At 37.6% G+C, this 15,420-nt stretch overlaps 1 protein-coding gene across 1 annotated transcript in view; it reads right to left on the bottom strand.

Moving 5' to 3' along the window:
* Positions 1–15,420, bottom strand: part of NCKAP5 (NCK-associated protein 5) — a 372,018-nt gene that overhangs the window by 81,162 nt on the left and 275,436 nt on the right. The window contains exons 8-9 of the mRNA XM_009895863.1: positions 13,632–13,670; positions 7,434–7,553 (exon numbers count right to left, since the gene is read on the bottom strand). Of these exons, the coding sequence (XP_009894165.1) occupies positions 7,434–7,553; positions 13,632–13,670 (159 nt within the window). The remainder of the gene's footprint in view (positions 1–7,433; positions 7,554–13,631; positions 13,671–15,420) is intronic.

Genomic DNA, 15,420 nt, shown 5'->3' with positions numbered 1-15,420 from the left:
TGTTACTACCCGTCACATCAGTACAGCCCCATGGTTTTCTTCACATGTGCTTATTCTGAAAGACCATCTTTGCTCTTGAGAACAATGCCTGTATATTCCTTCAGAACTTAAAAAAATATTGCTCTACTCAGACAAAATAATTCATAAATGCTTCACCAAAGATCACTTGCATATTCCCTAAAGATTATTTGCTCATTTGATTTACTGGTTTTGGTATCTCTCTGACAATTTATTGTCATTAGGATGATGGAAAAAGCTCATTTTTATACTTGGTGTCTGAAAATTATATATTTAAAATTGTATCGTGAAATGTCATGTTTGTGTAGATATGGTAAGTCTTTCAGTGCTTTTCTTCAGAACTTCTCAAGGCTAGTTAAAGTACTCGGACATGTGAAATTCTAGCAGTTGGGGGTAATTTCCTTTTAAAATCATTATCATTCTCATCAGAACTACATGCCTAGTGAGCTTTAGTTAATATTTTCTTTTTATTTGAGAGCAAATTGGTAAGAATTGAGGTGCTGAAATAAGGGACAACAGTCTGACAAGAAGAGAGATCACCAAAGCACAAATTACAGATGGAGCAGACCTGTCAGGTCAGTGGATGTAACTCCCTCATAATAAAATACTGTTCTCCACTGAACGTCTAGCTGTGCTTTATTTGCTTGAATTTTAAATGTTGTGAGGGATAATGCCCTACCTCTCTTCTCATACATCACACCACAGTCTATAGCAAAAATGTTTGTGATCCTGAATTAGATTTAGATCCGGCAAATAATTTTGGCAAATGTTTTATTTTAAGAATGGAAGTTTTATAGTTGCCCTAGTCAGGAAACAGCATGTCAGGATTCTTCCGTATTCTTGAGGGACAAGAAAAGCCGCCTCGGCCATTTCACTCAAGGGATGTCACAAAGCTTCTTGGAGGTCTACACATCGTGGCCATGACTTACATACTTAGAAGCATAAGCCCCTGTGACTAGTGCTGGCCTGTAGAGAGCCACTGCTGCGGATGACATCCAGTGATTCTCAGTGCTCTCCCAAAAATCTGCTTATCTCAGAGCCTCCTTCCCGAGCTGGCTGGATATCAGATATCCAGCCTAATTCTGTCAGGTATTATGCTGCTGCTGTTCATTCAAAACTAGAAGTCATACAGCTTAGGGAGGTTAGATGGAGTTTCTTCGGAGGGGGCTATTTCCTTTCCTTCTCTCATCACTGACCTTGGCCACCCATTCATCTAACCAGCAGGCTCTCATGAACACTTTATTTCTGTAATGTTTCTTCAGCATATATTTGGAGCTGCAAACGGGGCAAGTAAGAAATATGGTTTATAATGTATTATTACATGTTGAGGATTTAAGATGAGATGAAATACAGAGATTCAAAGCTTTTTATTTCTGTCTTCTCATATGTTATTGGTGAGTGAGGACATGACAAATAGAAAGTAAGGTACCAGTTTACTGAGATCATGCAAGACTGGAAATAATGGCATCAGCATCTTTGCATGAAGAAATGTTCCTTTAATTTGTTCTTGAAAGTCTCAAAAATCTTTGAGTGTTCCTTAGTAGATCGCTATCTTGATTTCTGACACACAGAAGCATTCTTATAATTTCTCACTGCTACAAGACTGGATGCTCTTTCTTGGGACAGGATCTTCACGACAGTAATTTGGTAGCCTTGATCTGGAGTAAGCACTCCAGCAGGGCTACAGCCTGAAATCTTTTGAGAACTGCAAATGGTGTAAAAAACATCACCTCACTTCTTAGTAGGTGCTCTACTGGCAATGAAATTCTTGGATAAAGTTTCATGTATTAGTTTAAGCATTAATATAGCTCAAATATGTTATAAATTTAGGTGATTACCTTTTTGTCTGTTGATGCAGCCCTTGAGATCATCATAACTTTTAAGTTTTCCACTACTGCTGAAACAATTAGCAGATCTGAAATTAATTTCTCCTTCAAGCCACCAGTCCCAATTGCAGAGTAAGTAAATATCACTACAGATACTGTGACATCTGATTTATATTTATATGTTTACTGAGAAGAAAAGGAAAGTGTTCTGAAGCTGGAACTTTTCAGAAGATTTGCAAGTAAGAGTTCCCTGATAATCCGATGGATACAAAGGAACAAACGTGAAGTAAGAAAATAAGCAGGTCAACTGCAGGAGTTTCAAAACCTCAAATAAAATTTGCTGATCTTGGTCTCAAGTCTGCCTGCTCTCTGAAGAGCCCAAAGGCACAAGGCAGGACTTCTGTCAGATGGGAATTATGCTGCTGCTCAGCATATAACGATCCAGTTATTTAAATATACTTTGGACTGCTGACAAACTGTTTTCTAACAGTATGTGATGATCTTTAGTCTTAATTTCAAATCCTCAGCTACTTACTTTCGAAATACTTACACATTTCATATATTTGATTGCTGTAGAGCAATACAACTTCACTTTTAACCTTCTGCTTTCAGACATCATAATGTCTAACGATGTCTGAACCAGAGGTCGGACTCTGAGGCCAGATATTCCATCTCCTTTTGTCAGGTGTTAGGGCAATTAATTGTCCTCTTTTTCTTCCCATATATAATAATGTCGTTGGTGCAATTTACCCCTTCCTGATAAGTTGTACAACTGTTCCCATCTAAGTATGTACAGCTACACTCTATCTCATATGTCAGGACACAGTTGTCACGTTATTAAAAGAGCTAATATCAATGCAGTTATAACAAAGTAGTTATTATTTAAATTGACCTTCTGAGAATTCAGTGGACTGTGCTGCAGCATTCTAGGCAAAATTTTAGACATAGAATTAAACAATGTGGATGGTCCACAAGTAATAAATGAAACTGATCTAGCCAGAGAAACACAAGGAGAAAATTGATGCTTCGAGAGTCCTCCCTGCTTTGTTCTGGAGTTGATAAAGTAGAATTTTTATGATGGAAATAAAACAGCAATCAAAATATAGTTTAGGATCAGAGATACTGTAAATCTTATGATTAGAAATATTATTTTATACTTTTCCAACTATGAAAATTTTATTACTTATTTAATCAAATAAATCAACTCAATAAATGTTGATACATTTCACTGAAGGCTCCCTGCATGCTTTAAAAAATACTGTGACAGCAAAATTCTGGGTGAAAAGTTAAAGCAAGTCTTCCTCCATGGGAAGTATTCAGCTTACAAACACATTGAATTTATGTAAACAGAGATACATAATATAAACAAATTACTACCATATCTATAAGAAGGCAAACCCTGACCCCTGTTATCTTCAGTAACTTTATACAAGTCATCACTGTTGTAAAAATGTAACACGTAATATCAGAATCAGGTTCAATGTCATTAGTTATATTTTCCGGTAGGAGTGGAAATAGAGAGCTAACTAGAAGGAAAAGATCTGTGAAAAGATCTGTGTCTCAATACTGAGCATCCGACACCCGATCAAAGTCAAAACAAGTCTGTGAGACAACATAGCTAAGAAGTGGAAAAACTCTGTAATGTTGTGATTTTAGTAGTTCAGTTTCTTTGAAGAAAACACTGCATCATTTAGAAAAAAGAAGGCAAAGACAGAAATGCAGTGATATTGACATTTACATTTAAAAATATTTCATAGATGCTATACATGGCCATGGGCAAAGCCGTAGTGTTAAGTTTCATCTAAGGCTTCTTATTCCTACTCTTGTATCCTCTCTTTGGATTTATCTCATCCCTTCAGCAACGTTCTGTGTATCACCCCACAAATTTCCTTCTTCACTTCTGAACAGTTTTTCTTTACCCAGTTTTAAATCTTAAGTCTATTATTCCCAACTATTTCTCCCACTGACAGATGAAATACAAGGTGGCTCACTAAAATTGAGTTCCTGGTTTTCTTTTCCCAAACCTCTCTTGCTATGACAGGCAGAATTTCATCTCTTTTTAGTGACCACATTAACTGAAGAAAATGAAGGCTGCTTGGGCAGAAGCTACTCCTCTGCGCTAGTTTTTAACTAAAACTATTGCTCTTCCTCAGATGGTGCTTAGACAGAAACACTTTTCCGAGGCTTCTTCATTTTAAGAAGAGAGATTGGTTGAATAAAATAAAATTTAAAAAGTAGGTGACCAGGCTCCTCTTTATTTACCTACTCTAATACCAGCTCAGTAAAGCACACCCTTCAGCTAGGAAGAATATCCCCAGGAAGAGAGAGTAGCTCTTAACATCATCTACGATACGGAAGAGGTGACAAAAAAACCCAACCAACAAACTTGTCATCTCTTTTTTGCTCCTTACATTTTGCATCAGCATTACTTAATCTTTTTATGGCAGGAGTGACATATGCTCTGTGTCACTCTCCCTACAAGCTGTAAGCACACCAGAATTTCTAGTAGCAAAGAACTTATATGGCAATATACATAATCACATGCCTCAAGAAAACATGCATATTTCTTTTAAAATACTGTTAGGCCCTTTGATTTCATGAGTACTTACCCTTCTTGTAAACGCATGGAAGTGTAATACTTTTAATAATAGTTTTACAGTGAAGGATTCCTGAAGCAGTCATGAAAACCTTACTACATGATTTTTATTTTTTTTCAAATTGATAGCAATCAGTTTTTCTTATGATCTGCGTGAGAAGCATGTGGAAAAACAACACAGTGCAATTGGTTCAGTATGAGGGCCATTATTCAGCATTCAAATTCAGAACACTGGTACCAATCTCTTAACTGAAAAAAATGTGAATGATCTGATTTCTAAGATGGACACACCTGAATCATGTATTATTTGCTTAGAATCAAATAGACAAAAAACCTAGGGCAATGGTGAAATCTTTTTTTTTTTATAAAAGAAATCTGTTTTTCTGAAATCTAAGTTGTCAGGAATGTTTATGGTTTAAAATAAGCTTATTCTTTAATAAAAGAGTTTTCTAATGTCAATTACAGAATCATTTGATGATAATATACAATCAGATCACAGAAGTTGATATGCAGAATAAGTAACAAATAGTATTTATTTTTAGCTTATACACTCTTCTGCAGCATTCTTCAAGATTTTTCATTTTACTGAGTGTGAATGCTCCCAGGATGAGATCAACATGTAAAAAAATTGAACTGTATTATATCAGACAGTACAGGAAAGGTGAAATTAGCACCACGTACACGCCTCCCGTTAGCCGTATTTGCCCATTCACTTTAATTAGGGTCATGATTTAACAGGAATGTCCGTAACCACATACTTAGTACTCTTCCGTAGAGTGACAGATTTAAACAAATATTTAGCTACTGCTCTAAATCTGGGATGTATGCATTTCTAAGACATAATCCAAACTGTGTTTCAATTCTATGCAGGCACACAACAATATTTGCTTAATTTCAGTCCTAAGGAAACACTCTTCTTCAGATTTCACATCTCAGACTGCAAGATCACAGACTACACACCATTTATTCAAGTCCGAAGAAAAGTTAGAGGATAAATAAATTTCTGGAAACAAATTTACTGTTTGTTTTGGGTTTTTTTTTTGTAAAAATGACATATGAAGTGTTTTAACAGAAGCTCTTAATTTTCTGATGTTCACTGCACCTTTTTTTCCACTCTTTTATTCTGAAGGGAGTTAAAATCTGTTGACTTTTTTTTTTTTTTTCAGGGACTTAAAAGCACATTTCGCTGCTGTCTGGGAGACCTAGACTTCGCAAATGATCTTAACTTTCTTTTCACTGCAGCCAATAAAGACAAAGCAACTGAAAAGGGGGGAAAAAAATCTATACACATTAGTTCCTGCCAAACTGTGCAGGAACAATGATGCAAAATAGTTTGAAGCCCTCAGGAAAACGTGCAAGATCATTTGGTTCTTTCTTCCATTTGATGCAGGTTCATCTCTCTCAACTTCTTTCACAGCAGTCACAAAATCCAGTTCCAAGGCACTCAAGCCAAAGCATTGATCTCACTTTTCAGATGCTATCTAACACTTCTATAACATTCTTGGAATAACCTCGCTTTATTGCTGCCACACAAGGAATTGGGAAGAAGAGCCATATCTGTAATGAAGAATGTGCCATGTATGACTTCTGTGCAATTTAACCCAATACTAACATAGACTAGAGTCAGACTCTTTGGAAACAGGAAAAAAGAAAGACGGAAAGACGGAATAGATGATGCGACTGTCAAAAGCAGAAGATGTTAGCAATAAAGGTCCATGCTTTGGACCTTTATTGGTGGATGTGGTGGATGTGTCAGAAACTCTGAATGGATAAAGAAAAATCAGTCCTACACAGGAGTCTACAAAGGATGAACAAACAGGAATGAAAGCAGGGCGCAAGGGAGAAGAAATCAGAAGAGAGCAGGTCCTGACCTAGCAATACCTAAATCAACCCAAAATCAAGAGACAGAACAAGAACCTGAGGATAACGCAAGAACCTAGATCCCTGTGACGATGACCTGGCAGCACTCTGCCTGTGCTTTGCAGTTTCACAGTAAGTATAGCTATTTGCCCTCACCGTGGAGATTCCCACACCTTTAAGCACCAGTTGGTGAGCAGACCAGGTTTCCTCAATAAACATCCCAAGCTGATGAGAGTTAGGAACCCTCAGCTGTTGAGCATCAGTGCAAGGGCCAAATTTTACTCTGAGATACAGGTGCACAGCATCAGAGGATTTAAATAAGATACACATTTAATATCACTTACCTAGCTGACATGTCCCAAACTTCTCCTCCAAAATTAAATGATTTTTCTCTAATAAGAAATAACATATATTGCTAAAACCACAATTTGCCCTATTGTTAGAAAATGACAAAGTTTTAATTAGTCCTCATTTACTGCTCTCCAAGATCATGGTGAGATTGGTTGGAACTTCTGCAAAGCAATTCTACTTCTACAAAAGGATGACAAAGCAATGGATTCATTCACAATAATGGACGTTGGCAAATGAAAAGGGATACTGAAACATCTCTTATTATTCCAGAACGGCAAAGGAGTGGGAGATGGGTCAATTGGTTTCTCAGCTATATGCTCCCATAAAACGTTGGGAAAAAAAATCACTCTAAGCCTGTGAAGATGTACTTAAGTCCTTGTAACACATACGGCAAAAGTTAAATAAATGGGCTGTCTTCTCACAGGAAATTACACTGTTCACCATCAAGCAGAATGTTAAGGAATCCAAGCTTCTCCCCTGCAGAGGGATAATGACCCCATATCATTCCATTTATCATAGTGAAGAAGCACCTAAAAAAGCAAGTTACTCTGCAGGTGTGCTCCTTTCTCCACATTTGCACATAATATGTAGTCATAGCTCACTGGCATACACTTTCAGTTTCAATGGTATCAGATTACAGATAGCACATATTCTTCTAATATATTAAATCAATCAACTGTCATTTCCCGCTTATTGACATGACCTTAAAAAGCACAAAAATATTTTATAATTGCGAGAAATATAAAGCTCATAGCTTGCTTTCTGCGAAGGCCATTTCCTACCTGAAGAAGGAGGTCAGAAGCTGGTTTGACTCTCTGCTGGAAAAGCACACTTAATGTTCGATTCTGTTGTTCCAAATCAAAAACTCTCGTTTTCAGCTTTATACATTCCTCCCTCAGATCCTGCAGCACAAGGGTAATTAGTAAGATTAGAAAGCAGGTAACAGAAGCACTTAAAAAGCTCTAAGTAATGTCAGATCCTAAGAAGAAATACATACACAACTTTTACAACAGTATAAATTAGAAAAATTGCTACTTCATTTTCTCTGGTTGTTTGATCATCCCAGGATAACATTAAAAAAATCTTGTAACGAGAAACAGTAGTTACTTGACACATCCTTTTGGAGTTTTCTGTTAGTATAAAAAGTGACTTTGCTAGCAATGTGTTTCATTTTTCAGCCAACAACAAGCAGAAAGCAGCAATTAAGATATGAATATTGTAATAAGTATAAGCTAAGGAAAAAAGGATAAGCTATACCAAACCAGGAAGAAGTTCAAAGTGGCATTGTGCCTTCAAGGTACTCTTCTGAAGTTTGATCCCCTCCTTGCTTTTTTGGGAATAACCAAGTCAGCATTGCTGGCTGGCATATTGCGGATGCTCTGGATCTTCCCCACTGAAACTTGCCACTGTAGAGCTGGCTGGGCCATAGGAAGATGATGCACCAGATACATGTGGTAATATGATCCTGCCTGACATTTCCAACATGAGGTACTAAAAAGCCTTAAAATAGGCCATTAGAAGCAGAGGGAGAGTGTAAAACCTCTGCATCTTAAGGCACAGGACATTACCGTCAAAACTGAAAGATGCAAGTCTTTTAGCCAAGGCTGAGTCAGGTTCATCATGAACAAGCCATTCATGGCTTTCGGATACAGCAAATAATCTATCTACAACGTAAGACCTGCTTTTCCTGGCCACTTGATGGAATACCGGATTCTATCAGAAAAAAGATTTTGGAGAAGGAGCAGAGCCTGACACTCAGACTTTCAGCATAATTTGTGCAGTTGTCCATTTTGAGGTGTGAGGGCTTCAAAAATCAGGAACAGCGGTCTTCTAATAAAGTTTGCATGTGAAAATAATAAGCTGCAACCATATCTAGCTTTATATATATATAAAAAAAAATTAAATCTCTAAAATACTTTCCCATATTCCTTTAAATTTAGGACAGTTGCTGCCCTGTGGTATTGCCTAGCTGATACTACTTTTCACCATATGAAGGTGGAGAAACAGGCCTCTGGATCCCCATATGCTGTCCTGTCAATACCATTAGCAACATGATGACCTAGCTGTATGAGAAAACAACTCAGAGAACTAAATTATAGTCAGATGTAGCTTAAATTCTTGCCTACAGTTGCTCTTGTCTCCACTGTAACCAGCACTGAGGTTATAAGAGGTGAACACAAAATAAAACAAGCTCATCTTGAGACTTTCAGAAAATTGTAAACATCTTTTTATGCATATAGTATATATCACTTTATGGTACTACTGAATGAATGCAGTTATTTTCTCTTGATAGTTTCTTCATATTAGTTTTAGGTGGCTGTCAAGTGGCTGTTCAAGTAAAATTGCTAGAGCCTTCCAACGTGACCCCCCAAAAATCTCGAGTTTGATGTTTTGTAAAGCCCTAAAGCTTTGATTTCTGTCAGCGAGACCTCTTATCTCTGGTCTTACACAAGGCACTCTCTATTAGGAAACTGTAAGCATCAAGACCCATCATTATCTGCCTTTCACAAATAATCAGAGAATTTAAAACAGAGCCTTAGCTGTTACAACAGTGTTTTAACATCTCAACATGACTAAGTGCACTGAAAGGGAAAAACTACTCTCAGAAACTGACTGTAAAAAAGTTTAAATCTTAGCAATGCCTCTGCTCAAAACCTTCCTAACTTGCAGTTTTAAAACCATAAGATTTATGTTTCAAACTTTAGACTTTCTGCAAAAAGTGAAATATAAGACAGTAGATTACCCACCCAGATGCTATAAACCTTGCCAATGGTAAAGCCACACATACTCCAGAGGAGAAACGCGGCACATTAATGTAGCAGTATTCTGGTAAAACAAAGTCTGAGTTTAGAAAGCTGGAGTCCTACATTTACTAATTAATACAACTACCAAATGTCTGAAGCATGTAATTCCTCTCCTGTGGGCAAAACGACCAGCTATTAAGATGGTAATCTCCCAAATATCTAAGGTGTTCCTATGTTCTCACAATAGTAATATCCAAGCATCTCTCTATTCTTACTTTTTCTCGTCAGTATAAGACTCACTCTTCTCCAAACTGGGATTCAATGCCCTCAGATGTTCCAGAAATACGCTGCTCTTCCTCTGAAGATGCTTTTTCTGTCTTAACACTTAATTCACTTATTTTTTATCTCATTGACAAAAATGAAGAGGAAATAGCTTTCATACAGAACCCAGAGTAAAAAAAGTACTCTCCTGAATGTACTCCTGTGGAGGAGGGTAATATGCAAAGAGCAGACACACAGATCACAAAACAATTTCATTAAATGGTGTAACTCAAATTTCAAATTGCTGATCCAGGTCTTACACGAAAATAAAAAAAAATTAAAAATCCCATTCCCAGCACTCATGTGATATGAGAAGTCTTTGGGTGGCAGGAGAAAGAATGGACACTTCCAGTAGGTAACAGAGTATACAGGTTTGTCTGAAATAATTTTGTTGTTTTTCTGACTTCTTAAATTTCCCAGAGGTAAAATTTTCTATTAGTAAGTGGTAGAAAATCCATATAATTTTGCTACATAGAATTATGAAATTTTGCTGTGTGGCTAATACAGCACAAAGCTCAATTTAATAGAGTTTCTCCATAGTCACAGTAAAAAAACCCCAACCTCTCATATTAGAGAAATTCTGTATGTATTGTAACAAATTATATACTTGAAAAGTGCACATTTAAGACTGTAATTCCATTTCAAGGTTTCAGTGACATTGATAAATCACTCAAGCTTTGCTCACTCAATTTGTGTCACCAGAATCTCTCGGTGGAATCACAGTCTTTCCACATACTGGCGAGTACACAATGCTTTATTCGTTACATTCCAGCATGTACTTAATTTAAACAAAAATTAGTCCTTGAGGGACAATTTCAAATTCACAGCAAAGCCTACGTAGTGTGCGTTACTGTACAAAACCACTCTTCTCCATTTTCTGAAAGCTCTCAGCTTTTCTTCATGTCTCACTATGCCCCAGAGGTATGTTATCTCACTGTGGCATGACTGGCTCTGTCTTACTGCTTAGCTGCACGACGGTAGATTTATCTGTTTACTAGTTACTATTTGGATTCCGATATCTACCTATTTGGGACTGGTGTGAGGAGTCCAATTTCCTCTTTATTGTATGCTATTGTGTTCCTGTCTTTTCTTATAAAAGGACTTGTATGAATGGTGTCAGGAGCACTGTAACAGTTAATATTCATTAGCATTTAGAAGAGTACCCTCTTTCCTCTTTCTATGGATATTAAATTAGCTGTTGTTACTCAGTAATAGGTAAGCAGGTGTTAAATCCTGTCAATACTAAGTAAGTCACTTTATTAAATGTATTCAAATCTGTTTTTATTGTATCCATATGAACTCCTTGGTTCCCATGGGTTTGGGAGGATTCATTACCGAAAAAGTAGGTAGTCATCAAAATGTCTGACGCCTTTGCAAAGGGACTCAGGAAACTCCTCTTTTCATTTAGGAAACAACCATAACATTCCCAAAACAGAGATCAATATATTGAGATTAACCCTCTGGTAAGTATTTAATCACATATGGCTTTATATTACAAAATGTGTATGAGGTTTTTGTGCATATTAATATGAGAAAATGCCTCCATTTCCATTTAAGCTGTATTGAAACACAGATTTGGGATTTTTTTAAAAATAGCTGAAGTTATGTTTCTAAAAGGTGTTACAGCAATAGGTCTGCAGACTGCAGTCCCCCGACGATACACAGACCATACAGACATATGTGTATACAGAGTACAGGAAGAGTAATACAGCACAGACAGCAACAGTGCAAGGCTCCCCATATGCCGTGGTTTGCACAAATCACCTCCAAGCTACAATACTTCCAATTGCTGTAAAGTAATATCCCTCTTCTAGAGTAAAAAGCTCTGTTGTGCATCAAAAAACCATGGGATTGAACAATGACACTTTCAACCCCAACCTGTGGTAACAGCTGTATGGCTGTTTTGTGGCCACAGCTGTCAGGTGAAGAGGTTTAGGGAACTTTATTACTTCTGGATTCCTGATGCTAGCTTGGGCCACAGGAACATGTTATCTATACAATGGGCAACTGCACCCTCCAGAGTTGCATCACTCACCTACAGGTCACCTGGACGTCTCTGTCTTTCAGGACAGGATATCCAAGAGCAGACTTAATGGGGTCAGAGTATCTCCTTGTGCATCTTTGAATCTATCCAGAATGTCATAAAATTAATTCGCAAAAAATCCGCCCAGTAAGGAGCCTTCTCCTTGATGCGCAGATAGCCAAATGCAACCTTCTGCACCTAGTTACTGCTCATTTAGGTGCAGATGGTTATAGGTGCGGAAGTTTCTCTATCCTGCTGTGAGAGCACACCCCCCGCTTTTAGGCGTTTAGTTGGTAGAGTTCAAGGTTACCTTGTTCACACCCGAGTTGCGCAGCAGCCACCTTGCAGCTATGCTCACACCCAGCCTTCCGCCTCCCTGATCCTGAGCTGCGTCCTGACCCCGTGGCTTGGCTTCTCTCAGGCCTGCCTCCTCCCCATGGACTCGCCCAGAGAAAACAGGACCCAGGGTAACCCTCATCACTGCCTCCAGGCCTGACCCTGACACCTGGGGCTCAGCATCCTGCCTGCCCTGCTGTCACCCTTGGTCCCCTTTGTGGGGGTGTTCGGCTCTTCTGGATGCTGCCCATGATGGAGGCCTTGGAAGCCAGTCCTCAAAATCTATTCCAGTACTTTGCTATATTTGGATCCAGAAAGCTTTTGGGCACGTGGCAGAGGTTTTTGATTATCTTAACTTGGTGTTTGTTGCTGCATTTTAAGAACATTATTTCTTGTCCTGTCATTCAGTGTAGACAAAACAGTTTATATTCTTCTTTGCACTATCTGCACTGAAAGACCGTATTTATGTCTTTTTCAGACTCGTCTTTTTAAAGCTAAATGATCCAAAGCATTTTAATAATGCCACATTTGTCAAGTGGTCTAGATCTCACAAAGGATCATCTCATGAATATTGAAGGGTTCGTAGCTTATTATTATTGATTTTTGTATTTTGTTTGTCCTTTTTTTTCCTCTCAAAAGGAAGACATCATGGAATCACGTTCAACTTAAAGACCACTTATCTGTAGAACTGTCCTACCAGTTATTCCCTATCCTCTCCGCACAGCTATTTATTTCTGCTTATATGTATTACCCTGCTTTTCTCTCTGTTGAATTCCATCTTTTTTTCCAGATCAATTCTTCATTTTAGGAAGCTAATTTTTAATTTTACTGCTCCCACTAGGTTCTGTCTGAAACAACCATACTTCATATCCAAGCATTTGAAGTGTGAACGGAAATTTCAGACATGGCTTGATCCAGCACAGACCTTTATAGAAGCCATAATGAATCTTTTCATTCTGTGAGGTTTGCAATCACCCTACAAGAATTTTGCCTGTGCAGTACTTCTCTTGTTTACCCAGAACGGAGCAGGAGGACATCAAAAGCTTTTTTAAGACAAAATCCCCAAGTAGAGTAGCTGAATCCCCACTCTACACCCAGAGCCTTCTCTTTTACTCAGGGGAGCACAGGCCCACACCAGGAAGTCTTTCCTTCCACGGAATGTGAGTGAGCGTGCCAGCTATTGACATGCACTGTAATTTAGCTGCTCTATGTCCCACAGGAATGGACTGTGGGAGTGACAGAACTTGTTGTGGTTAAGGAATGGAAAAATCACCATCTGGAGGAAGGATTTTCAGATGTTATTGTCTTAATATAGGTAAACAATAAGAACTGGATATGGGTCCTATATGATCAAGCCTTAAAGATGTACAGTGTCACAGATTTTTACTCACTTGGATTACAAAAAACTTGACTTTGGGCCTGATGTGGCAGCCCTCGTAATTAAATGTGTGAACATCATTTAAAAACGTATACGATATAAGAATACGCATCTCTCAAATGAACAATGAACATCTGCAAGTTTTAAGTTATATCACAATACCCAAAGCACAACTTACCTTTTGAGTAAGTAGAGCCTGAACAACCTGATTAGCTACCTGAAATAAATAAATAAAATAGTTTAAGTATGTCATCATGTGTGTTTATGGATAACCATATCTTCTTTTGTGGCTTTACACTCCACTTTCCATCTACAACCACCACCAATGCTAGTATTTTCATTATATACTAGTATTTTCATCAGATAATACTAGTAAGAATAAATGAAATGCACATTAACTACATCTTGTGCTAGTCCTCATTATAACCAAACGTGTATTGTATCAATTGCAGTATGACACGATGGATACCTGGTTAACTTCTGTCATCTTTTCTTTGGACTAAACTTTCGCAGTTCTATATGCAGCTGCTGTGCATCAGCATGGATTGACTGCATCCACTAGAGCCGATTTTTACCAGCTGAGGATGGAGTCCTGAATGTTTTCATGAAGTTTAATTGTTTCTTGATTCAATATTGACAAAATGGTACATCTACCATGACAAGCAGAAACCATAAAGTGCCACAGAAAATTAAAGTAGCTGCTGTCATCAGAATGTGGTTGGAAGGCATTCACACCACATAGTGTAATTGACTTGAATGAGATTACACAACATTGATTAGTAGAACTATATATTCAACCGGGAATTTTTGAAGTTATTTATTTTATACATTCTTTGTAATTTATATTTACCAGCAGGCATAGGGGCAAGGAAGGGGGAGAAAGAAGGACAAACAGAGAGACTGAGATAAGATTTTCTGTTGATGATGTCTAACTTGTATGTTATGTTTCTAATGTAATTTAAAACTATATATGCATATGTTATCATACAACTTGTTTGCCTATATTTTTGCTCTTGCATTTAGACAGAGCAAGTAGAGACCTCACTGTGCAAAATGAGACTGTAGTTATGATTTCTGGTTTGGTTTTGGCTTTCAGAAATTACAGTAAAGCATAAGTAGATATCACGAAATCTGCACTGATTCTTCTTATTCTTAGCAAATTAAAGGAAAAACCCCACATCATTGATGTGAACTGAGTTGTGAGGAAAGAGTTGAAGCTAATTCATTTCTGTAAATAACTCAGTTCTGTTAGATCCAGAAGTTACATCTGATTCATACTCTCATAAAATTGCCTAGCATCAATTTTTTTCTCCGAACTGGTCCCTAACTTAAGGCAGCCCATGGAACAACGGTCCCATAAAATAGCTTTATACATGATTTAACAGAAGACACAGACTAATATTAGAACAGTAATAACCAACAGAAGTAAATATGTTACAGTTTTGAAAAACCATGTGCCTTGCCCTATAGGCTTTCAGGATCTACATCTGACAGGGTTCCTTCTGGCATGTACTTATAACGTCTGTTTGCTCTACCTGAAAATTGAACATATCATATCGAATACATTATTTCTTTACTTTCTGACATGGAGTTACTTTACCAAGGAAGAACTAAAAGGTTCTTTCAAGTGTGTACAAGTCACTTACAACAGAATAGCCTACAAAATTACGCCTATAGCTTTATATATTGCACAGAGGAGTGCAAATGGCATAATCTTCCAAATGGGAAAAAACTGAACCTGCCGATGCATATGTGACAAATTTTCCAACTTTGAGTGTATGAAGTCAGTTATGTAAATGACAGTACCTGCCAGTGATCCATAGCTCCCATAGATCTCAATAAGAAATGTATGCAACTAGTTTCTTTATGAAATGAGGTTATTTTATTCTAGTCTCTAGCAACTTGGCAAACTGTGTTGCTATTACCATTCAAAGATTTTCAGGTCTGTATTCTTGGTTTTCAGCAGG

The sequence above is a fragment of the Charadrius vociferus genome, unplaced genomic scaffold, assembly GCF_000708025.1.
Source record: "Charadrius vociferus isolate BGI_N301 unplaced genomic scaffold, ASM70802v2 scaffold862, whole genome shotgun sequence".
NCBI classification, from domain to species: domain Eukaryota; kingdom Metazoa; phylum Chordata; class Aves; order Charadriiformes; family Charadriidae; genus Charadrius; species Charadrius vociferus.
This window is presented reverse-complemented; position numbering and strand designations above follow the sequence as displayed.